The 25,026-nt window shown below is 49.7% G+C and overlaps 2 protein-coding genes across 8 annotated transcripts in view; one reads left to right on the top strand and one right to left on the bottom strand.

The window, feature by feature from the left end:
• ANGEL1 (angel homolog 1) overlaps window positions 1-1,948 on the bottom strand; it is a 23,090-nt gene extending 21,142 nt beyond the window's left edge. The window contains exon 1 of the mRNA XM_058655170.1: window positions 1,897-1,948. The gene's annotated coding sequence lies outside the window, so the exon portion shown is untranslated. The remainder of the gene's footprint in view (window positions 1-1,896) is intronic.
• LRRC74A (leucine rich repeat containing 74A) overlaps window positions 1-25,026 on the top strand; it is a 25,828-nt gene extending 802 nt beyond the window's left edge. Inside the window, exons 2-15 of one of the 7 annotated variants that reach the window (XM_058655180.1) lie at window positions 212-332; window positions 980-1,108; window positions 3,804-3,976; window positions 5,284-5,391; window positions 6,605-6,701; window positions 11,176-11,225; window positions 11,570-11,651; window positions 15,537-15,622; window positions 16,005-16,199; window positions 19,177-19,272; window positions 21,229-21,375; window positions 22,913-23,053; window positions 23,156-23,238; window positions 24,863-25,026. In XM_058655180.1, coding sequence (XP_058511163.1) covers window positions 1,054-1,108; window positions 3,804-3,976; window positions 5,284-5,391; window positions 6,605-6,701; window positions 11,176-11,225; window positions 11,570-11,651; window positions 15,537-15,622; window positions 16,005-16,199; window positions 19,177-19,272; window positions 21,229-21,375; window positions 22,913-23,053; window positions 23,156-23,238; window positions 24,863-24,875 — 1,326 coding nt within the window. In that variant the 5' untranslated portion in view covers window positions 212-332; window positions 980-1,053 and the 3' untranslated portion in view covers window positions 24,876-25,026. The remainder of the gene's footprint in view (window positions 1-211; window positions 333-979; window positions 1,109-3,803; window positions 3,977-5,283; window positions 5,392-6,604; window positions 6,702-11,175; window positions 11,226-11,569; window positions 11,652-15,536; window positions 15,623-16,004; window positions 16,200-19,176; window positions 19,273-21,228; window positions 21,376-22,912; window positions 23,054-23,155; window positions 23,239-24,862) is intronic. The other 6 variants (XM_058655173.1, XM_058655176.1, XM_058655177.1 and 3 more) reach the window with 6 other exon arrangements.

Here is a 25,026-nt window from a genome sequence, read left to right as displayed (position 1 = left end):
AACTTCCAGGTCACTGCTACCCGTGTCCTGTATCACACAGACCTTATCTTACAGGCTAGGAAACAAATGCTGGACCTTTAGACGAAGAGAGACACAGCCTTGTGCAGACTCCTTGGGAATCCAGTCGCCTGAGAATCTGAGTGATCAAAACTTGGGGTCCCAGCCACAATGCTCAGCCCACCTCAAGGACAGACTGACAAACTTCCAACAGGCTGGTCCAGAAGCACAGTGTGGCTTCTCTGCTGATGTCACAAGACCCAGCTCTGGACCATGTGTGTAGTCTTACAGTGGACCCAGAACAAGCAGCCAGTGGTGGGAAAACACAGTAGCAGGTACAGGGGACTGGTTAAGAGAAGCTGTGACAACCAGATGCACACAGCATTCTCACAGCAGTGAATTCAATCCAAGGATAATTTCTGAGCCCTTCCTTCTCCCTGGTCATAAAGTGATCAATATTGGGATGGAAACTTCTTGTTGAGAAGATCTAATTCTTAGAATCAATTTCTCTTTTGTGTTCCTCAGAACTGCTCTTGGTCTGTTTGCCTTTACATTGAGCCCAAGTTATCACCTGCTATGTCCCTCCCCTCCCCCAGCACATTTGGTGTTTGACAAGGAGGATGGCCCAGACACTGGACTCTTTCTTTCACCCGGATGAGGGAAAAATGAGAGCAAGGAACCCATACCTACTCCAGCCCCCAACTAGGAACAAGGAGGGAATAGCCCATTTGAGGAAATCTGTAACACATGAGCCCCTGGGTCACCAATCAGGCAGCTCCAAACTGGAAACTGTGTCTTATAGTAGAATTAGTCCACACTGGCAGCATAGGCTACCTTAAGCCTCATGCAACTCATGGATCTGGAGAGCTAGGGGGAGAGGTAAGAGGTTGTGGCCAGACCCTGGGATGTGGGGCCTGACAGGTTTCATTCCCATTCATTTCCAACATCAACGGGATTCATCCATCACCTCCCCATACCCCAGAAGAGACAGAGAATGCCTTGGTAACTCACAGCAGTGATGAAGCACTCTACTGTGAGGCCGATGCGCCCTCAACTATGGAGAAGGAGAAGACAGCCTGGGAGAATTCAGAAACGGACCTGGAGACTGAGGGTGAGAGTGGGCACTGAGAGGGGTGTGGGGAGAGGAGGCCAGGGGAGTCTAGTTCTGCCCACCCAGGCATGCTGCAGAGACACTGAGAGACTTGAGCTGGCTTTCATGCCTCCTCGTCATCCTCAAGGTGGGTGAGGGGAAAGGTGCAGGGCTGTGCTGGAGGCCTGTGGCATGAGCAGCACCCTGCATCAGTTTGCTAGAGGCAGAACCAATCCACCCAGATGGGTTTCTGAGTGTTCTCCCTCTTGTGACGCCCTGTTTGGTCTTTGCAACAAGCCCAGGAGTCAGCATTGCTGTCTCCAGAGAAGGAAACTGGGGCTTAAAGAGACAGTGTGAGTTGCGCATGACCATCATGTTGGCTGGTGTCTTCCTGAATAGCCCTGATGATCAGCCCTCACTATTCTGAATCCCGTAGTCTGAGACCATCTAACTGACTCATCTTGCAGTGACTTTCCCCATTAACTTTTCCTTCTGTAAGATTTATTTTGTTTATTTGAAAAGAAGAGAGAGGACTCTTCCATCCCCTGGATCACTCCCCAAATGGCTTCAAGCCCAAAGCCCAAAGCCCAAAGCCAGAACCTGACATGAGTACAGGGACCCAAACACTTGGACCATCATCTATTGCCTTCCCAGGCACATAAACAGGGAGCTGGATCACAAGTGGAACAGCCAGGACTCAAAACAGTGTCCATAAGGGATGTTGGCTTCCCAGGCAGTGGCTTAACCAGAAAAGCCACAACACTTCCCCCCACCAACCCTCCCACCACCTGCTCCCACAACCACCTTACAAGTCCAAGTTGCGTGGGGTTCAGAGGACAGCTGAGCTGGAACAGAGACCACCTCCACCCTCTTTCCTCCCAGTCTCCCCAAGGAGGGGACACACCACACAGAAGCTTTGTGAAGCAAAGGGAGCATGACGTCATCCCACTGGAAGGGAGTAGCTTCAGACTTCCCAAGTTGAGGCTAGCCCAGGCACCTTTCCTCTCCCATGTTCTCACAGCTGGGTGGTGGGCTGGGAGTCCAGGGAACAGAGCACAGGGGAGACTGTTTGTGGAACCAACCTTGCCACCGCAGAGTGAGCTCACAGACCCCTCTTGGCTACCAGCATTCAACTGCAGTCTTCGGCACTGACCCCCTCCTGCATCCTGTTGGGCTTTTTCCTGTGTCAAGGCTGTCACGGATGAACAGTGTTTTCAGTACCTGACTTGACTTGGCTAGAGAGGCGACAAAGAGCAGCCCCGGGCGTTCTGCCTGTGACTTGGGCGCCTGTCTCCTTTCTCCTCTTCCCCCACTCCCAGCCAGCGACACCACCATCATAAGCTACCTCTAAAATGCAATCAGGGTGGGTCTTTGATGGGGAAGAGACCCACATTTCATAGCTGAGTTTCAGAGCTGGCACCCTTCCTGACTCCAGCTTCTTGGAGTCAGCTTCATGGGAGAGCTGGATTGAGTTGGAAGCTCCTTTCCTTAATAATAATAATAATAATAATAATAATAATAATAATAATAATACTTTTCATTTGAAAGAGTTACAGAGAAAGGGAGAGAGTAGGAGAGACTGGCTGCAGCAGCAAGCTGACAGCCAGGACAGAAGACAGAGTGAGGGAACCCAGGGGACATGTAGACAACTAGAGGGGAGAGAGTGGCTACTGGCCTCTTGTGGGGGACTCAAGTCCTTGGGTCCTTGCCACTCATAAAAGAGACTCGGGCTGAGCTTCAGCTCCCAGCTTTGGCCTCAGCCCAACCCAGCCCCAGGCCCTGTGCGCATTTGGGGAATGAATTTGTGGATGAAGATGTTCCCTTTATTATCAATCTTAAAGTTAACAACAACAATAAAAATTAAGTCATCAGCTGTCAATTACCCTCTTAGCCTTTCCCAAAAAGTAGACAAGGAGACAGGGCCTTCAGCTGTTGCTTAAGGTCTGACACAAGGAGGCTGGTACATTAATAACTGGCTAACTCTCCACCTCCAAGCATGGCATCCCATATAGGTACCGTTCATGTCCACTGGATGTCCCACTTCCCATCCAACTCTCCTTGCATAGCCTGGGGAAGCAGTGGAGGATGATCCAAGGCCTTGGGACCATGCACACCCATTTGGGAGACCTGGAATAGGTTCTTGGCTCCTGGCTTCAAATTGGCTTTGTCTAACCCATTGGAAGCATTAGAAGAACGAACTAGTTGATGGAAGCTCTTTCTGTCTCTCCTTTCTGTAAATCTTTCCAATAAAAATAAATAAATCTTTTAAAAATATTTCCAATAAAAATAAATACATCTTTTTTTAATTATTTATTATTTTACTTCATTAATTACATTGTATTATGTGACACAGTTACATAGGTACTTGGGTTCTCCCCACCCCTCCCCAAACCCTCCCACCATGGTGGATTCCTCCACCTTGTTGCATAACCACAGCTCAAGTTCAGTTGAGATTCCCCCATTGCAAGCGTATACCAAACATAGAGTCCAGCATCTTATTGTCCAGTCAAGTTCAACGGCTTCTTAGGTATACCCTCTCTGGTCTGAAGACAGAGCCAGCAGAGTATCATCCCAGTCAATTAAAAATAAATACATCTTTAAAAAAAAAATCTAACGCCAAGATGGAAGGCAGGCTAAGGGCACCTACCTGGGGTTAGAGGGAAGATGAGGCAGAAGGTGGAAGACAATCCTTACTTCCTCCCATCTTTCTCTACAGATGATGAGAAGCTTTACACCACCGGACAAAGGGAGCTGTATCTGGAGGCCTGCAAGCTGTTGGGCGTGGTGCCTGTCTCCTATTTCCTTCGGAACATGGAAGAGCCCTACATGAATCTCAACCACCATGGGCTGGGCCCCAAGGGCACCAAGGCTATTGCCATAGCCCTGGTGGTAAGCTGGTGGAGGGGTGGCAGGGTGGCAGGCCTGAGACCCAGGAAGCCCTTCACAGGTGGCCCACATAGCAACCTTCATACTACCTGGGCTCTGCCCAGTTACTGGCTGATGTCCCCAATAGGCAAGGACCGCTCATGGAATGGGTTGCTGGAAGCCTGTGCCTTAGAAGTCTGTCCATGGCTGTTTAAGAAGCAGAGGCCCCTGGGCTGGAGCCCCCAGGGCTGGACTGGGCTTGGACTGGGCCCAAGTTCTTTCAGGAGCGCCTCCATGCCAAAGCCCGTCCTCACTATGAGAAAACTAAAAAAAGTTCATGGAAATGGATATTAGAAGCAGATTTATTTACTGATTTATCAGTTTATTTTAAACGTAGAGAGACAGAGAGAGAGAAAGAGAGAGAGAGAGATCGTCTGTTCACTACTTCACTTCCAAATGGAGAGGGTGGTTGGGATTGGGTCAGGCTGAAGCCAGGAGCCAGGACCTCCATTCAGGTCTCCCACATGGGTGGCATGAACCTGAGCACCCCAGGCCAGCTTGCACTGTTTTCCCAGGCACATTAACATGGAGTTAGATTGGAAGTGGAATAGCCGGAACTTTAAAAATGAACACGCTTGGGCCCAGTGTGATAGCCTAGTGGCTAAAGTCCTTGCCTCACATGCACCAGGATCCCATATGGGTGCCAGTTCTAATCCCGGCAGCCCCACTTCCCATCCAGCTCCCTGCTTGTGGCCTGGGAAAGCAGTCGAGGATAGCCCAAATCTTTAGGACCCTGTACCTGTGTGGGAGACCCAAAAGAAGCTCTGGGCTCCTGGCTTCAGATTGGCTCAGTTCTGGTCATTGTGGCCACTTGGGGAGTGAATCATTAGATGGAAGATCTTCCTCTCTGTCTCTTCTCCTCTCCGTATATCTGACTGTCCAATAAAAATAAATCTTTTTTTAAAATGGACACTTCCATGGGATACCGGCATCACAAGGTAGCAGTTTAACCCTCTGTGCCACAAATGCTGGCCCCAGTAGCTTCCTATTAAAAGAGAACACTGGGTAAGACACAGGCCAATTCTGAACAACAGGCCTCTGCTGAAAGTGAGGCGGATACTGTAGCAGGCCCCTTGCTTCATCACCCTGGAAATCAAGCTGTCAACAGGTGCACTCCCGAGTGGAAGACACAGACTTCACCCAAACCACGGCAGCCTCTCATCTGGCTCTTATGTGCAAGAGGGTGGGTAAGCTCTAGCCTCAGGTGGGCAGGAACTGGCCGGCTCACCGATCACGTGTTTCTTTCTCTCCCTCCACTGTGGTGGCTGCAGTCCAACACGAGCATTATCAAGCTGGAACTGGAAGATAACTACATCATGGGGGAGGGCGTCTTGAGCCTGGTGGAGATGCTACATGAGAATTACTACCTGCAGGAGTTGGTACTGTGCCCTGCTCCCTGTCTCCTCCTACCACTATGGTTGGGGGGGGGCGTGGTGCTCAGAACCTGACCCAAGGAGCCAGGTTCCCCTAGAACATCTTTTTAAAGAGAGGAAGAAAACCAAGTCAAATAATAACAGCTGGTTTATAATAGGTCTTTCCCACTAGCCTGAAAAGATGTTGTCCGTGTGTAGCCCTAATTCTTTTTAGTGTAGTAATGCATACTTAGCAAATCAAAGAACGGAATTGCTACTGCTAACATACTCTAAACTCCTGTTTTAGTTGTTTTCCCCCCAGACTCTCCAGATGAAGTTGTAAGCTTCAGAACAAACCAAAGGGCCCAGTGGTTAGGACATAGCAACCCCTTACAGACTGCCTAGGATCAGGTCCCAGCGCCTCCCTCGAGCCCAGCTTCCTGCTAATGTGCACCTTGCCAGGCCTCACATGCTGCTTCAAGGAGCTGGGTTCCAGCTGCCCCTAGCGAAGGCCTGGATTGAGTTCCCAGCTCCCAGCTTTGGCCCCAGCCCAGCTCTGAGTTACTGTGGACTTTCTGGTAGTCCATCAGTGGGTAGGAGATCCCACTCTCTGTTTCTCTTTCTCCCCCACCTCCCAACCTCACATTTCTCAAATAATTTTAAAATATGATTATCCAAAGTACTAGGGCTGAACTGGGGAAGTAGGGAGTCATAGAAGCCAACTTCAGGGAAAACTAAACCCAGTCCTGTCTAGGTCTGCTCTGTGATGTAGTGGGTAAAGCCACTGCTTAGGAAACTGGCAGTCCATATGCACACCAGTTCGAGTCCCAGCTGCTCCACTGCCAATCCAACTCCCTCTGCTGATGCTGCTGGGAAAGCAGCAGAGGATGGCCCAAGAGTTTGGGTCCTTGCACTTGCTTGGGAGACCTGGAAGAAATTTCTGTATCCTGGCTTCAGAATGGCCCTGACCTAGACGTGAACCAGCAGATGGAAGATTCTGTCTGTCTCCCTCTCCCTCTTTCTCTGCCTTTCAAATAAATAAATCTTTAAAAATAGAAAGTAACCTGTCTAGAACCAGATTTCCACTTTTCCCCTGATTCTTCTAATGCCTTCACCCTACCCAACCCCCATCTTCACTATCTTCATGACTCAAGAAATAGCCCCTCCCCCACCTCGTCTTTCATTAATAAACATCCTCTGGCAGAATCTGCATAGACACAACTGTATTCTTGCCTTTCAGAATATTTCCGACAATGATCTTGGTTTGGAGGGGGCCAAGATCATCTCAGACTTCCTCCAGAGAAACATCTCCTCACTCTGGAAACTTAAGCTTTCAGGTGAGCCCATGAGGGGGGGCAGCAGAGGACACTGGGCATCTGGGGCACGGACAAGGGGCAGGCTTTGGCCATTAGAACCCTCCTGGGGAAACCCACATCCCCTGGCAAGGCGCCTGGTTCCAATCAAGGCTACTCTGCTGCCAATCCAACTCCCTGTTAATGTGCACCCTGAGAAGATAGCAGGTGATGTGGGATCCCTGCTACCCACCCTGAACCCCAGAGATTGCAGGCCTTTAGGGAACACAGTAGTTTCTGGAAAATCTGTGTGTCTCTACCTCCCACATAAAAACGAATAGTGTTCAAAGGGGCAGGAAGAAGGGAAAGAACAGACTGAGTGTGGAGTCTCACTGCACCACATGGTACCTGCTGGTCTCAGATACCTATCTGTGTGTTTGCCTGCTCAACCCTCGTGGTGGTCTTCCCTCTCCCTCTACCTGGCCATGCTGGATTCCTAAACCAATCAAGTCTGATCTGTTTGGTGACACTCCTCTCTCACTTGCCGAGTCCCTGTCCCCTGGTATCTGCAGGGCTTCTGTGACCCACAGTGCACTGTCATCCATGTTGCTCAAACATCATCCTCCTGAAGGATCTCCCTGGAATCCCTATTGCAGCATCAGCTCCACTCCTCTATGTGTCTGTTCCCCCACTTGGCCCTACTTAAAGACATTTACTAATTTATTACTAAACTAATAACTACTGTATACTGCTTTTACAATTTTTTTTATACAGAGAGACAACATGAGAGAGAGACCTCCCCTCTGCTGGTTCACTCCTGAAATGCCATCTTTATCACACACCAAACTCTCATATTAATATAGGTTTCTTTCCTGTCTTGCTATTCCATCTTAGGTATGTTCTGTTAACACCACAGTGTTCTAACATTTATTTAGACTATTAATATTATTGTACATTATATTGTAATAACACATGTCACTTGTATAATGCATTTGATTAAACAAAGCCCAGCCTCTTTCAAGTAATCTTAGCAATCCTTGTCTTTTTCTTCTCCCATTTAATTTTAGGACGCATTTTCTATCACGTTTCCTAGTTAGCCATTACCAGTATACATGAGCACTATTGGATCTGTACATTGATCCTGTAGTCTGTCACTTCGTTAGATTGCTTTGTTGGTTGTAATATTCTGCTAATTTTCTGGACTTACGTAGTCAGGCCTCATGTCTGCCAACACTGAAGGGTTTGGTATCTCTTCCAGGGTTTCTGGTTGTTGAACCAGAATTATTCGCTTATTTGCAAGTTAAAGTTACAGAGAGAGATGCATGAGACCTTCCATCCACTGGTTCAGTCCCTGATGGTTGCAATGGCCGGGGCTGGAACCAGAAGTCAGACACTCCCTCCAGGTCTCTCATATAGGTAGCAGGGGCCCAAGCACTTGGGCCATCCTGCACTGCTTTTCCCAGGCTATTTGCAGGAAGCTGGATCAGAAGAGGAACAGCCAGGACATGAACAACAGCCAGTGTAGACTTCTGGTATAATACCATGATTCCCCTGCCCACCCGAGTCAGAGTCTAGCAGGAGGTGTCTGGGTATTTGGGTCTCATCAAATTCCCAAGTGACTCCTTTCAACCAGTGTGCGCCATTTATAACCAAGGACCTCATAAACATGGTAATTTTAATAATGAACCACCTTATTTTGTGTACTGATTATCTTTTTAGCTCATCGTTTCGTGCTGCTACCAGAGACAGCCAAACAAGTCTTTATGTTTTGGGGGAGTAGAATCATTCACTCATTCAGAAAGCACTTATTAAGCACCTAGTATTTTCCAATCACTATATAGATGTTACAAAGATTAGGGTTTGAAGGCAGTCAAGCCAATTGAAAGGAACGACGTACCAACATAGTTTTAGTGACTTGATGGCTATTACAAGATTTACTCTATATGAATAAAGTTGAACAGCTTTTCAACTGATTACTTTTTGCAGATCTTTATTCTTCTGGCAAATTATAGCCTTTTTATTTGTTGAAATTTTTGTTTAGGCTTCTAAGGTATTAAGTTGGGGAGAAGAAAGAATCCAAAGACAAAATTTAAGGCTAGATCCTTGTGTCATGTATTTGTTTATTTCAAAAGCTTTTACTTTATTTTACTCGAAAGGCAAGAGTGACAGGCAGAAAGATCAGACAGAGAAAGAAATTTTCCATCCACTGGTTCACTTTCCAAATGGCTATAAGGGCTGAGACTGGACCAGGCAGAGCCAGGAAACTAGAACTCCATTCAAGTCTCCAATGCGGGTGACTTGGACTATCTCCTGCTGTTTTTCCATGCTTATTAGCAGGGAGATGGAAGTGCAGCAGATGGGGCTCAAACCAGTTCCAACATGAGATGCCAACATGAAGGCAGTGGCTTAACATGTTGTGCTACAACATTGGTCCTGTGATGTATTCCCAGAAAATCAACACACTTTATAGGATAGGCTGAGAACCAGGGCAAGGTGACTTGAGGCACCTGTCTTGGCCACAAAAGCAAGAAGTGGTCTGGTGTTGAAGCCTAATGGTTAAAGTCCTTGCCTTGCATATACCAGGATCCCACACTGGAACCAGTTCATGTCCCAGCTGCTCCACTACTCTTCCAACCCTCTGCTTATGGCCTGAGAAGGCAGTAGAAAACTGCCCAAAGCCCTGGGACCCTGCACCCATTTGGGAGACCCGGAAGAAGCTCCTGACTCCTGGCTTCAGATTGACTCAGCTCCAGCATTGCAACCACTTGGGGAGTGAACTAGCAAACGGAAGATCTTTGTCTCTCTGTCTCTCCTCTTTGTAAATTTGCCTTTCCAATAAAAATAAACAAAATCTTTAAAAAAAAAATAAGAGGTACTCCCAAAAGTTCAGTAATCAAGGAAACATCTTACGCAATAATTTTAAAACCCAGAATTAGTGCAGAAACAATATAAAAATCTATAATAAAAACATGAACCAACTGGGAAAAATAGGCTTGAGCAATTATGATCCAGCCAGGCAAAGGCAAGGTCAAATCCTTTTCTATTTAAACATTTTACATATCCTTCAACATAGATGTTTCTGCACTAATTTTTTTAAATATATATTAATAGGGCCCGGCGGCGTGGCCTAGCGGCTAAAGTCCTTGCCTTGAGTGCCCCGGAATCCTATATGGGCGCCGGTTCTGGTCCCGGCAGCTCCACTTCCCACCCAGCTCCCTGCTTGTGGTCTGGGAGGGCAGTCGAGGACGGCCCAATGCTTTGCGACCCTGCACCCGTGTGGGAGACCTGGAGGAGGTTCCTGGTTCCTGGCTTCGGATCAGTGCACACTGGCCGTTGCGGCTCACTTGGGGAGTGAATCATCGGACGGAAGATCTTCCTCTCTGTCTCTCCTCCTCTCTGTATATCTGACTTTGTAATAAAATAAAATAAATCTTTAAAAAAAATAAATATATATTAATATACTATTCTTGATTACTGCATTTTCAGTATTTCTTAAATTTTGTACCCATGTCAAATGCCTCAATTGCCTTGTTCTAATCCCAGTCCTGCCTCTTGAACCTGAAGTAGCATTTTTTTTACTTTTGTCTATTATTTGAAATTTTATTTGGAAGGCAGTGAGACAGGCAGCTGTCTTCCATCCACTGGCTCAGGCTCCAAAAGTGCAACAGCCAGGACTGGATTAGGCCAAAGCCAGGAGCCCAGAGCTGCACCCAGGCCTCCTTTTAGGTGGCAGGGGCCCTAGACCGGAGCCATCCCCTGCTCCCTGCCAGGGTATGCGATTTGCAGGATGTTAGAACGGGAAGTAAAACCAGAGCTTAAATCCAGGCACTCCAATGTGGCATGTGAGTAACCCAGATGGCAACTTAACTGTTACACCAAAGGCTCACCCTGGCTTAGATTTCTTATAATGTTATATACTTTCAACACTTGGCTGGGGCTGGGGCTGCCATTGGAGGCACAGGGAATGGTGCTCTGCCTACTGAAACTTCTCAGGCAGTCATGGCCGAGCCGGAAGGGAGCATGAAAGGAAATTCTCAGGATGTGCCGCCTCTACTGTTTTGGTTTTTAAGATTCATTTATTTTTATTGGAAAGGCAGATTTACAAAGAGAGACACAAAAAGATTTTCCATCTGCTAGTTCACTCCTCAAATGGCCACAAAGGCTGGAATTGAACCAGTCCGAAGCCAGGAATCAAGATTCTTCCAGATCTCCCACATAGGCGCAAGGTCCCAAGGGCTTAGGTCATCTTCCACTGCTTTTCTAGGTCACAAGCAGGGACCTGGATGGGAAGTAGAACAGCTGGGACATGAACCAGCACCCATATGAGATGTCAGTGCCTGAAGGTGGAGAATTAGCCAGTTGAGCCATCATGCTGGCCTCTCATCTACTGTCTTCGCATAAAGTTCTCACCATCTTTTTTTATCCCTGATGGTTCTAAAGAGAAGAAAACTGGCAGAAACTAGGATGCAGGGTGGGCAAGGGGAACCATGCACCTGCTAACGCATCATCCTCACTACAGGAAACAACTTCAAAGAGGAGTCTGCAGCACTGTTGAGCCAAGCCCTGTCGGTAAGAAGCAAGGAGTCTGGGCAAACTGTGTGGAAGTGTACTTGGGTGCCCTTCTGGGAGCTGAGAAAAACACCTGCTGTAAGCAAAAGAAGTGAGGTCATTTGTGTGATGCAGGGAGCAGCAGAGTGTTTGGCGTCTGCCAACTCCCCAGCCAAAAGCTTCAGCAAGCAACAGGGCTGGAAGGACAGCGCTACACCCTCCATCACCAGTCATCTGCAGATAACGAACCGGCAATCATCTTGGGTCTAGAAATCTAGGGCATCCCTCCAAAACACTGCTCAGAGAGATGTATTTGCAATTGGAAGCTAAAGCAGCCTCTCTCTCTCCATCATTTGTTTCTCTAGTCCAATTACCAAATTAAGAAGATGAATCTCAGCCACAACCAGCTTTCTGACACAGGAGGGGAACAGCTGGGCCAGATGCTGGGTATGTCCCCAGGGAGCAACCAGCGGGGAGGATAGGGGGGAAGCGAGTCTCTTTTAACATTATTATTATCAAATGTTTCTATTACAACAGAGATGGAAACCATGCCAAAAGTACACATTAATTTTATTTATTTTTATTGGAAAGGCAGGCAGATATTCCATCTGCTAGTTCACTGTCTCCAACAGCTAGGGCTGGACCAGGCCAAAGCCTGGAACCCTGAACTCCAGCTGGGTCTCCCACATCGGTAGAGGCCAAACAGCCATCCCTACTAATGCTTTATATTAAACAAATACCGTAAACATGTACTCCCTGTCTGCTGCTTATCTTTTTAGGTTGTCTTCCGAGGGTGCTTTCATAATTGCCTGCATGTGTTAAATGTATTGTTGTTAAACACATGACTTGCTGGTGTGTCTTTTTGCCCACTGTGCCCTAGGCTACTATTCTTAGCCTCCCTGAGCCCTGAGGCTGGTCAGGTTTTAAGATGGGTTTATTGCAAAGTGTCATTTCCTGTGTCCCTGTGTCTGTTTCATTTAAAAGGTGTTTTGGGAGGCAGGTAGTTAAGGTGCTGCTTAGGATGGTCACGCCCAGTGTGGGAGTGCCTGGGGTGAGCCTTGGCTCCACTTCCTGCTGCATCTCCCTACCAACTGCTCCTTGGGCAGCAGATGACGGCTCAAGGGCTTGGGAACCTCTCTCTCTCTCTCTCTCTCTCTCTCTCTCTCACACACACACACACACACACACACCCCACACCACATGTGAATTGAGTTCCATGCTCCCAGCCACAGCCCTTGCAGCCAGGAATGGAACACAGCAGTTAGAGGCTAGCACTCGCTCTCTCTATCTCTCTCCCTTTCAAATAAAATAAATAATTGGTTTTTAAAAATTAGTGTTGAGAATGTTGGCAAATGATGCTACAAATCAAACAACACTAAATGCCCTCACCCAACAGAACAACAGTCAAGTCATGTGGACCAACGGGGGGAAAAAAAAGCAAGTGCCCCAACTCTTTAGGAATGACAGAGATGTAAACTTTAACAGGAAGAGCAGCCTTGCTGTCTGCCCAAACCACTCAAGTTTCAAGTCAGGAAGTGTGAAATGCCGGGGTCAAGAAGGAGAAGTAGGACTCCCCACCAGCAGCTGAGTCAAGGCGCCTTGGAAGGCAGTGGGATGGTGTCTGATGGCATGCAGCCCATGCATGTTCCAGGATGCACAAGTTCCCCGCCCCCCGCTCTGTCTCAGAGGCACTCCCTCTGCCCACACAGATGTCTGCCAGGAGGAGGTGAGGGGCGTCATGTATTGCAGCATTGTTAAAGGAGTTAACAGAAGTAGCAACACCTTGAGTGACTATCCCTGGCCAAGGAGTAGAAAAAGGAGGTGGGGGTAGATGGGTGCCAACGTAGAAAGGCTTGTGACAATAAGCCTCAGAGGGGACAGAAACCCATCCTGCTATCCTCAGAGGCAGGTGGACATCAGGCTCCTGGGCCTCGGCTTGGATGAGGCTGGCATTTGCCTCACCTGCAAGGGAGTCACAGAAGAGTAGCTGCACTCATGCTTGTCACGCCTTTGTGCCATCCGTCCCAACTGCATGACCTCCTGCAATTGGGGAAGCAGGTTTGGAACTGGTGTGTCACTGACAGCAAGAATGGAAGAAGGGAGACCAGGGAGGCTGCTGTGAGGGTCTCGGCTCACAGAGTGAGACAATGACCAACAGTAGTGGGCAAATGCGGAATATATTTTGGGGTGAAGCCAAGAGGACTGGTGTGTGATGTGTGAAGGATGGGGAGGGACACAGGTAGAGCCCCAGTCACTTTGCTTTAACTCCTGGCTGGGCCATTGGTGTCATTTCAACAGAGAAATACCAGAGAGCAAACGTCAGAGTGGAGAGTAGGAGGGAGGAGTCAGGGTGTCCTGCTGACCACACTGTTTGTGACAGGCCACAGAGCACCAACACCTCCAGCAGGTAGAATACTGGAGAAACTTGGAACCTGCTGCAAGGTCAGGACAGGAGACACAATGGGAGTCGGGGACCCAGACATATTTAAAGCCACGAGACAAGATGAGGTCAGTTGTCTAGACAGAGTTGAGGACCCTTTGAGAATGCCAGTGTTTTTAGATTCTGCAGGGGAGAGGGAGGCAGTCTCTTAGGAAGGAAACCAGGAAAAGTGAGTTCGCCAACCAGGATCCAGGTGAGGGGAGAAGGCCAAAAAGGAGGAGGTGGTGGTCAGTCATGTGCAACACTGCTCAGACGTCAGACGAGGTCGAAGAGCTTGGAGGTCAAATGAGACAAGAAGAGAACAGCAGCCCCCTGGCTTGGCCAGTGTGTCAGCTCCAGCTGTTGTGGATTTTCTCACTCGTTCTCCACACACACACACACACACACACACACACATTCCCTTTGTTCAAATAAATATATATATATATATATTTTAAATTAAAATGAATACATAAAACACATGTTTCCTGACCCTGAAGCCTACAGGTGCTCCCTGCCCTTTAGTAATGTTTCAGAGGCTTACACCTCTCCCTGCAGGGTGTCCCCACTATAACCGCCCTCCCCAGGAAGAAGAACATGTTGGAATTAGGAAACATGGGGGCACAGACATCCCTGAGTTTAAAAACACGGAGGATTCTGGTGCAAACCCAGCTTCTCCACCAGCCTGAGGCCCCCCACCTTCAGCTTCACGTGTGCCCCAGCTTCCCCAAGAGGGCATTTCTGGAGGGTTCACAGCTGCTGCAGCTGCCCATGTCAGTGACATCCCAAGCTCTGTCAGGCGCCCCTGCACAAACTTCACCCTGAGGGGTTCTTCTCCACCCTGTCTCTGCATCCTTCTTTTAAAAATCTTTTCTATTGTTTTTATTTAGTTGTAGAGTAGAGAGACAGAGATAGACATCAAGCTTCCATACATTGACTCCCTCCTGCAAATGCCCAAGACAGCCAAGGCTGAGCCAGCCCAAAGCTAGGAGCTTGGAACTCCATCTGGCTCTCCCTCATGGATGGAAGATGAGCCAACACCTGCTGCCTCCTGGGATGTGCATCTGTAGGAACTTGGCATCCGAGTGGAGTCAGCACTTGAACCTGGGCACTTTACGTGGGACATAGGCATCCCGGTGGCATTTTTAAAAAATTATTTGCTTTTTATTGGAAAGCCAGATTCACAGAGAGGAGAGACAGAGAGAAAGATCTTCCATCTACTGGTTCACTCTCCAAATGGCCACAATAGCTGGAGTTGAGGTCTCGCCTGCAGGTGCAGGGTCACAAGGCTTTGGGCCGTCCTCTACTGCTCTCCCAGCCACAGGCAGGGAGCTGGATGAGAAGTGAAGCAGCTAGGGCATGAACCAGCATCTATATAGTATCCCAGTATATAAAAGGCCAGGATTTAGACACTAAGCTACCATGCCAGACCCCCAGGTGGCAGTTGAACACCGGCTCCAAACACCTGCCCTGGTCTCCATCTACTTCAATAGCTGAAGACACTCCCAGGAGGTGGATGGTTAAAGCGTGCCTTGTTGTTACCCAGGAAGTCACAGATCTGATCTTTACATGTGATGCTGTGTAGACACATAAAAGCAACAGGCCTTCCTGGGCCCTATTGTGTCTTCCCAATGTCTTGGGCATGAGGTAGGGTTTACACGGGTTAGTAGGAACATCTCTGAAATTGCATCACGTTCCCCCAGTAGATTGTACAAACCCACTTGCCCCTGCACTGTGGACAATGATCACCCTCTAACACCTTGCCTGAATGGGGTATCAATGTACAATACTGAGGATAGAGGAGAAGGTCAAACCTTCCCTGAGTGGTCTTGCAGCTCGATGGTGTCTGCTCACACTAGGGCTGTGTTCTTCGGGAGGTGGGGAGCATGAAGCTGACTTGTTCCCTTTCCCAGCCATCAATGTGGGGCTGCAAACACTGAATCTGAGCTGGAATCACTTCCACATCCGGGGAGCTGTGGCCCTGTGCAACGGTCTCCGGGTAAGCGACTCTCTGGGAAAAAGGTATTGAGCATGGGTGGGGTTGGCCAGGGCTTTCAGGGCTACCACCTTGGATTCTTCCTGGTGGTCACCCCTAATATAGAGGAGAGCATCATCGTGCTTTTCCATAGCAAACCCACCAGCGGGGGCCTGGGTGGTGTCTGTGGGGGACCTGCCAAGAGGGCAGCTCACTGAGCTGGTAGGACGGGACCAGAGGGCACAGAGATTTTAGGACTCTGAGCCCACCTTGGGGAATACAGGAGTGGGGCTCAGGCAGATCTGGCTCTCTCCCTGGGGCCCAATCTGAATGCTAACAGGATCTAGAAACCGGGACCCACGTGGCACAGCCCTGACCCCGGTCCTGCTCTCCCCTCTTCCCGGAGATGAACGTGACCCTGAAAAAGCTGGATCTCTCCATGAATGGCTTCGGGAACGAAGGGGCCATGGCCCTGAGTGAGGTCCTGAGGCTCAGCAGCTGCCTGGTCTACCTGGACATCAGCGGCAATGACATTGGCAATGAAGGGGCCTCCAAACTCAGCCGGGCCCTGGAGTACAACGAAAGTCTCCGTGTGCTGAAGGTGGTCCTTCCCAGAGCAGCAGAGCAGTAGCGTGTGTGTGCATGTGTATGTGTGTCTGCATGTATGTACATGTGTGTGCATGTGTGTGCAGGTTGTGTGTGTCGCATGTGTGTGCTTGTGTGTGCGTGTGTGTACATCTGTTTATCTTTCTCAGGGAGAATGGGACTATAGGCTGGACCCCAGATGGGTCAACTGATGCCCAGGAAAGCTGAAACCCCAGCTACGACAGGTGGAGTGGGACTGAGCCTGACCCTGAGAGAAGTTGACCCCGGCTGGCAGGCTTCAGCCACGGAGGCTGCTAGGCCAGGCATAGCTCTGAAAACCTGGATTTTAAAACACCCAGCAGTTCCCCTCTCCTTAGGTGGCACCGGAGCCATCTCTCGCAGACTAGGTAGAAGCGACTTTAGACCTTTTCTTCTGCCTCTTTCTTATTTTTCCCACACTGATCAATGTGTAGTAAGTAGAACAAGATTGTTAATAGCATCTCCAATTTAAAAAGGAAACGCCAAAAGCAAATTCTTAGTTCGAGTGCAGGTAGAGAATGTATCAACTCACTGGGCCTTGGGGAGAGAGGCCTCCATAGCCAACCTCAGCTCCCCACCACCCAAACTGGAAAAACAAGGAATTCCCCTTGGGAACGCAGTCTAGCAGAGGATTTCAGGTGCTAGGCGCCTTGAGGGCAAGGCTTGGACTGCTGTTTCTCACTGCTGCACATCTGGAGCCTGCGTGACACCTGACCTGTAGCAGGTCCTTGCTGTGCATACTGGCCACCTCAGGAAGTCGCCCAGCTAAAAGCAGGCAACCCCAACAGCTAGTGCTCAGGGCAGCTCTCTCTGTGCCAGGTGTGCACATGAATGATCTACTTGAGCTGATCTGCTACATCCTCGGGGCTGTCCTGGTGAGAGTCACTCAGCAGTCAGGGAATCAGTGTGAGGCCAACACAGGTAAGCAGGGCCACTCGGCGCCATGTTCCCTTACTGTCAATCTCTGCTCACACTTCCCTGGGCCCCAGCACGGTTAGGGCACTTTCCTAATTCCTTAGCCAAATCCACAAGGTCCTCTGCTGTGGATGGGCTGTGGCCCGTCACAGCCCCATGGCCTCATGTCTCTGCTCCTGTTTTTAGAACATTAGCTGTGGTGGCAGTGTTGTAACACAGCTGCTTAAGCCGCTGCCTGTGACAGCAGCATCCCATCTGAGTGAGTGCAGGTTTGAGTCCTGGCTGCTGTGCCTCCAATCTAGCTTCCTGTTAATGTACCTGGGAATGAGCAGAAAATGGCCCAAGTACTTATGCCCCTGCCACCCAAATGGGAGATCTGGATGGGGTTAAAGCTCCTGACGCTGGCCTGGTCATTGTGATCATTTGGAGAGTGAACTGGTGATGAGAAATATCTCTCTCTCTCTCTTTCTCTCTCTCTCTTTCTCTCTCTCTTTGTCTCTCTCTGTTTTTCAAGTAAATAAATCTTTTTTTAAAAAAAATGAAATACACAAAACGGAAGTTTTGCTTTCACCCAGGCACTTCCCATTGCCTCCCCTCTCTACGCCCTCTCACTTGCCTACCTCTTGCCCCCTCTTCCTCAGCCTGCTCAATTCCTGTTCGTTCTGCAAGGCCGAGCTCAGACACCCTCCCCTAACTGGATGCCCTCTTTGAGTTCCTACCTCTGATGCTGTGGCCATCACATTTCTGAGATCCCTGGCTTCTTTCCTCTCTCCTAACTGGACCATGAAGTGACCAGAGGACAGAAACCTTGGAGTGTCTGCCTGTACACCCCTCAGGGCTTAGTTCAAAGGCTGGCACATGGTGGCTTCTAATATTTGCTGACTAGGTGAACGGATGGATGAGCAGTAAGATACGTGGAGGAGTATATGAATGCACAGTGAGGTGGATGTGTTGGTGAGTATATGGATAATGAAAATCGAGTGAGGTGGAAATGGATGATGAATGGGTGGATGGATGGGTGGATCAGCAGTGAGAGGGACAATTAAGAGGATGGGTGGGTGCCTGGAGGATATATGAATAAGCAGTAAGATGGATAGGTAGAGAAATGAGGGATGGACAGATGGCTGTGCAGTGAGATAGACAGGTGAGCACATGAATGTATAATAAGATGGACATAGGGAGCCCGATATGCTAGCCTAGTGGCTAAAATCCTCACTTTGCATGCACCTGGATCCCATATGGGTGCCGGTTCATGTCCCAGCTGCTCCACTTCCCAGCCAGCTCTCTACTTGTGGTCTGGGAAAGCAGTAGAAGATTGCCCAAAGCCTTGGGACCCTGCACCTATGTGGAAGACCCAGAGGAAGCTCCTGGCTCCTGGCTTTGGATCGGCTCAGTTGCAGCCATTGCAGCCGCTTGGGAAGTAAACCAGCAGACAGATCTTTTTCTCTGTATCTCATTCTCTCTAAATCTGACTTTCTAATAAAAATAAATCTTATAAAAATTAGGTGGAAACAGGAACAGACATATGGACAAATGCACGTTTGAATGGATGGACAGTGGGATGAGCAGTGAGGCAGATAAATGGATAGAGAGATTGGAAGATGGATGGGAAGATGGATGACAAGCGGATGGCTGCAAGAACAGTGAAGGGAACAGGTGGCTGGATGGATTAGCAGATTGATAGAAGTGTATTAAAATGGAAAGGGTCAGAGGTGGGTGAATGCATGGTAAATGAATGAGTGGATTACGGAAGAGTAGACAGTGAGGTAGGCAAGTTAAGGGAAGGGTGCAGGGATGAATGAATGGATGGAAGTAGAGTAAGAAGGACGGGTTGGCAGATATCTGGATGAACAGATGACTGGATGATGGAGGGACAGACAGGTGGGTAGATAGATGGGCAAACAGATGGATTAACAGGTACTTCCGGAGAAATCTGGGAGGAAGACAGAGGTGCAGCTGATGGGAAGCGGAGGCTGTGCTCTGGGCCAGCCTCTCCTACCCCCAGTCAGCATCCTTCTATCTCACCCCCGCTTCCACAGCTTTTCCTGAACCCTATAAGCATGGATGGGGCTGTCCTACTTATCATGTCCATCAAGAAGAATCCCAAGTCCAGGCTGGAAGAGCTTGACATTTCTGTGAGTGACCACGTGAGGGTTGGTTGCACAAGGGTGTGAGCAGTTTCCACACCCACTCAAGGTCACCAGGGCCACCAGCATGTTTCTCACGGGTGCACACACGTGTGCACTCCTTCGGGTACAGCTCTATCCTGTTTTCATCAGGAGGAGTCATTCTGTCACAAAATGATTTACCAGAGCCTGAGCACCCAGGCCAAAACCAGAGGCCTAGAATTCCATACAAGTCTCCCACATGGGTGGCTGGGCTTTTAACACTTGGGCCTCATTACTGCCTTCCTGCATGCATTAGCATGAAGCTTGAGCCAAAGCAGAGTAGCTGAGACTTGACCTGGCACTGCAGTATGGCCTGTGAACATCCCAAGTGGCAGCTTAATCCCCTGTGCCACAACACCCAGCCCCCCCACCCCAGCACATGAGCTTTTAGGATGGGGGCATGAAGACATAGTCAGATTAGTGTTTTTGTTCCATGCCTTGGCCACTGTCCTCAGGCAGGGGTTGAGCACCCTGTCAAATCCTCTCGCCCCACCTAGCTCAGGGGCCATGCCCAGCTCACTTTTTCTGCTAGAGGCTGGTGCACATGCCAGCCTCTCACACCCCACTCCAAGAGAGGCAGAGTCTGCTGTTAAACTCCTCCCACTCACAGGCAAGTGTCCAATCCGCTTCTAGTCGTGACATGCTGCGTCTTGCTGACCCTCCCTTGAGAACAGAGCTGAGCTGACAGCTTGTGAAAAGCTAGCACCCCTTTGAAAGCATGTGAGAGGGAAGGGCACTTGGCCCAATGGTTAAGACGCCTGCATCCCAGAGTCAGAGTGCACGGGTTTGAGTCCTTGCTCCAGCTCCTACCTCAAGCTTGCTGCTCCTATGCACCCTGACAGGCAGCTCGGAGTCGGGTCCCTGCTGCCCAGGTGGGAGAGCTGGATTGAGTTCCTGTCTTCAGCAGAGGCTCCTACGCAGGCTATCACAGGCATCCAGGGAGTGAGCCATCTTTCAGCTTATCAAATCAATAATAAATACTTTTTAAAGTCATGGAGGGGGCCCAGCGGCGTGGCCTAGAGGCTAAAGTCCTCGCCTTGAACACTCCGGGATCCCATATGGGCACCAGTTTTAATCCTGGCAGCTCCACTTCCCATCCAACTCTCTGCTTGTGATCTGGGAAAGCAGTCGAGGACGGCCCAAAGCTTTGGGACTCTGCACCCGCATGGGAGACCTGAAGAAGCTCCTGGTCCCCAGCTTCGGATTGGTGCAGCACTGGCCATTACAGTCACTTGGGGAGTGAATCATCGGACGGAAGATCTTCCTCTCTGTCTCTCCTCCTCTGTATATCTGACTTTGTAATAAAAATAAATAAATATTTTTAAAAAGATTTATTTAAAAAAATAAAATAAAGTCATGGAGGGAATGTCCAAATCTAATTACAGACTTTGGAACCCCAATACTGTCCAGTCCTGGAGCTTTGAAGAACCTACTGAAAAGTCAGATATACAGAGAGGAGGAGAGACAGTGAGGAAGGTCTTCTGTCCATTGATTCACTCCCCAAACAGCTGCAATGGCCACAGCCTCTTCCCAGTCTCCCACTGGTTCAGGGTCCCAAGGCTTTGGGCCACAAGCAGGGAACTGGATGGGAAGCGGGACCGCTAGGATTAGAACCGGCGCCCATATGGGATCCCAGCTCATGCAAGGCAAGGACTTTAGCCACTAGGCTATCATGCCAACCCCCCCCCTTTTTTTTTAGAAGAAACCCCTAGTTCTATTGATTAAAAGCCCATCCACAGTGTTACCATGGAGACTGCAGCACTCTGCGATGTGATTGTCCAGTCAGGACTTTGCCTGGAAATGCCTCACAAAAGAAATCTACTAGAAGACATCATGGTGCTGAGGCAGGGACCTCCAGTGGGGGCCAAGAGAGGGCACTGTGGCAGTGTCCTTGCCGTGATGGGTCGCCCTCTCTCTGCACAGAACGTGCTGGTGACCGAGCAGTTCACAAAAATGTTGGAAGGGGTGTACGCTGTGCACCCCCAGCTGGATGTGTTGTACAAGGCAGTGCAAGGCCTGGCTGAGAAGAAAGCCCTCTTCCTGTGTAAGAACCCCATGAAGCTGATCCAGGTGAGCCTCCCGCTTCGTATCAGCACCCTGGGGCAGCCCTGGGAAAGCACCCCTTTGGCTGCAAGTCAACTGCACAGGGCTTCTCCTAAAGGATCAACTCCAGCCAGAAATGCCTCAGGCTGGGGGCTGTAGACAGGCACAGTCCCCACAAGGCTTACCTGGCCTGACAGCTTTGGAGAGTAGGAGGAGAAGGGAAACCAACGGACCAAAAAAAAAAAAACATGCTTAAGATGCAGTGAGAACGTCTCAGTGTAATGCATATTCTAAACCAACAGGTGAAGACAAGACAATAGATGATTGCACACAAGGACACATACAGATAGATTTTTTTTTTAAGATTTGTTTATTTTTATTTGAAAGGCAGAGTTACAGAGAGAGGAGAGGCAGAGAGAGATCTTTCATCCGCTGATTCACTCCCCAAATGACCACAATGGCCAGAGTGGGCCAGTCCAAAGCCAGGAGCCTGGAGCTTCTCCCAGGTCTCCCACATGGATACAGGCGCCCAATCCCTGAGTCATTCTCAGCTGCCTTCCCAGGCACATCAGCAAGAAGCTCGATGGGAAGTAGAACAACTGGGACTAGGAATGGCACCCATATGGGATGCCAGCACCGCAGGTGGCGGCTTAATTTACTATTTCATGGTGCTGGCTCCTGTAGATAGATATTTGATTGATAAGGTAGTTGATAGGTGATAGGCAGACCTATAGATGCATGGGTAGATAAGCAGATGATAGTTGTGATAGATAATAATTTATATTCATATAGTTCAGTGGATGGATGGATAGATAGGTGATAACAAGTGATAGCTGATACATAGATGAATAATTAATAGATGAGAGATTAATACAGGTAGGTGATGAAGGTGATAGATACAAGATACACACCAAGATGCCACATCTGGATAATAAACTAGATTTATAGGTTATTTCTCACTTTTTTCTTTCTAGCTACATAAAATTGCAATGCCAAGAGATATTTTTGAAATGAATATATTAATTATATTCATATATATTCATTAATGAATAATGAAATATTATTTTTAAAATATCTTGATCGAGCACATCTCCCCTTGAGCATTTGTGTGGGACTGAGAAGCCTAGAATTCCTTAACGCCTATGCATGCCACACACCACCACCCAACGATGATCTGCCCTCCCACCCGGCCACCACCCACAAGGCAACCAACCAGCCATCCTTCACAGCGCTGGCTTCTTGGTCAGCACCCCTTGGTGCTGTGGCACCTCAGCTGCACTAATTCCCACCTTGCAGTCTTTGGAACAGGTGGAGCCGCTGCCCCTGGGAGTGAGGTCTCTGCTCATGGGGGTGGAGCCTCTGCATATGAGGGTGAGGCTAATGAGACCAGGGCAAAGGCAGGAGCGCTGGGAAGGTGCAACCTCACCATACCTCACCCTACACAGGGCTCTTGGTCCTGAACAGCTGCTAACATGGGAGACGCCGTTCCTGGGGTTCACCTCTAACCTCTCCCCTGAGCTGCCCTGGGTCTGGTAACCTTGGCGTCTTCTTGCCGGGAGGAAAGAGCTGTGACACTCGTGTCTCCGGCTTCTCTCAGAGCTACGCAGACACCAACAACATCACCATGCTGGATTTCTTCAAGAGCCTCAATCCCACTGGAGCCATGGAAATGACCGTAGGCGACTTCAGGAAAGCTCTGCTACAGGTGTGCTGGATTGGGGGAGGGGCGGAATGTGAGTGGATGTCCCTAGGAGGAGGGCTGGGCCGAGAGCTCTACTAACTGCACCTGTTCCATCCACCTACTCAGCAAAACAAGGTGCGGTTGAACCACTGCCAGATCAGGGACCTGGTGAAGAGGCTGCAGCAGAAGGCGGGCACAGTGAACTTCAGGTCAGTCCATGCTAGATAGACCCCATTCTCCCCGGGGGCCACCCTGGTCCGGTGGTTCACTGGCCAGGGCCTCCCCTACCATGCAGCAACCGCGTGCCCATTGCACCCAGTCCTTACCATCTACAGATGCCTTGCTAAGCTCAGCCTGAACCTCCACTGTAAGCTCCGCTGCATGTGGGGGCCACCGCCGGAAAGAGCTGGCATCCAGGGGTCATAGTAGAATGGGAGGGGACCTGAAGGGGCATAGGAGAACGCTACAACAGCCAAGGACTCCCCCCGCTAAGAGCTCCTCCCAGAGGCTGCGTGCTCCATCGTGCCCCACGCAAGCGGCGCAGTCCCTAAAGACCCACAGCGCCCAGCAGCTACGGCACCATTGTCCCCCTGTTTCCGTTTTATAAGCTACGATCCAGCCCAGCCTTTGGGGCTGCAGAAGTTGCCGAACCACCGCACCACATCTCCACACCCAGGTGTCCGCGCCAAGCACGTGCCTGTCCCCCCTAGGGTCCCTGTGCACGAGGAGGCTCCACACCTGGGGCTATTCCAGAGCCCCAAGCCATGGTGGCCTCTGTCCACCGGTAGCTGTGTACTTCTCCCCATCCCCAAGGTCTTCGCTGCCTCCCCAAACACCTTTCATGAAGAACAACAGGTGCGCATTCCGGCCACCTGGAGAGCCTGGCTGTGGACCAAGGAGAGTGGAGGTGCCCTGACCCCGAGGCCACGCCCCCGGGAGCTGCTCCAGGTCCACGCCCATTCCCCAGGCCACGCCTCCACGATGCTCCAGGGCCACGCCCCACACTGCTCAGGTTCCTTGGCACTTAGTAGGTAGGCTCACACTACATAGGGTTTAATACATATTTTACAGATACACACACACAAACACACACGGTTTCTTATAAACAAGATCTGCCACTGTCCTCTGAACTTGTCTTGCTTAACACTGCCTCTTGTTTTACCAAGTTGCCCCACTGAGATCCATCTCCATCTTAACTGCCGCATACATTATATTTCACAGTATAGCAATCTTACACTTTAATCTCATTTTACATTTTAATCTCACTTAAGATCTGTCTGATTTTTTTTCCCCAACTTGGGGGTTTTATAAGACAGACAAGGAAACAGTTCCCATTCTGCTGTGGTCTCTGGCTGAAATCCAAGCTGGGAACCAGGAACTCCATCCAGGTCTCCCAAGCAGGGACCCAAACCTTTGAGCCATCACCACTGCCTCCCAGAGCCCATCAGCAGGAAACTGAGGTCAGCAGTGGAGTCAGACAGCCAGCTCACACACTTCCATATGGGAGTGGACATCTTAACATGTCAGCCACGAGGCCAATGCCTGCCCGCAGGGCCAGAGTTCTATGAGTGCAGGTAACCCACTCACCAGCACTCTTGCCTGGCAAGCGTGGCACATGCGTGTCTACAGTAGGCTGGGCAGAGATAAAGGGCTTGTGCATTCCGCATCTTCAGTGTGCCCAACCCTTACCAGGCACACCGGCTGGGGCAGGAGGTAGACTCGGCCGGTTGACTGTTCAGGGTGAGCGGTGAGCTGTCTCAGCAGCTCTCCTGGCAGCCCGGCAGCCCGGAGCCCACCCGGACACTCAGCATCACTCCTTACCTTTCAAACCAGTTTCTTCAAGTGACAGAAACCATAGCCACAAGCCTGGTCTGCAGAGAGGAAGTCCCGGTGCCGGAGTGACATGGGGATCTGGAAGAGACAAACAGGTGTGCGGGCCAGCGGGGTGGACTCGAGCCAAAGCCCCAGACTCAGCAGGAGTAAATAAAGTCTGGCTG

This window comes from Ochotona princeps, chromosome 26 (genome assembly GCF_030435755.1).
Source record: "Ochotona princeps isolate mOchPri1 chromosome 26, mOchPri1.hap1, whole genome shotgun sequence".
Classification (NCBI taxonomy): Eukaryota; Metazoa; Chordata; class Mammalia; order Lagomorpha; family Ochotonidae; genus Ochotona; species Ochotona princeps.
The sequence above is the reverse complement of the archived record's forward strand: the minus strand, read 5'-3'. Positions and strand labels throughout refer to the sequence as shown.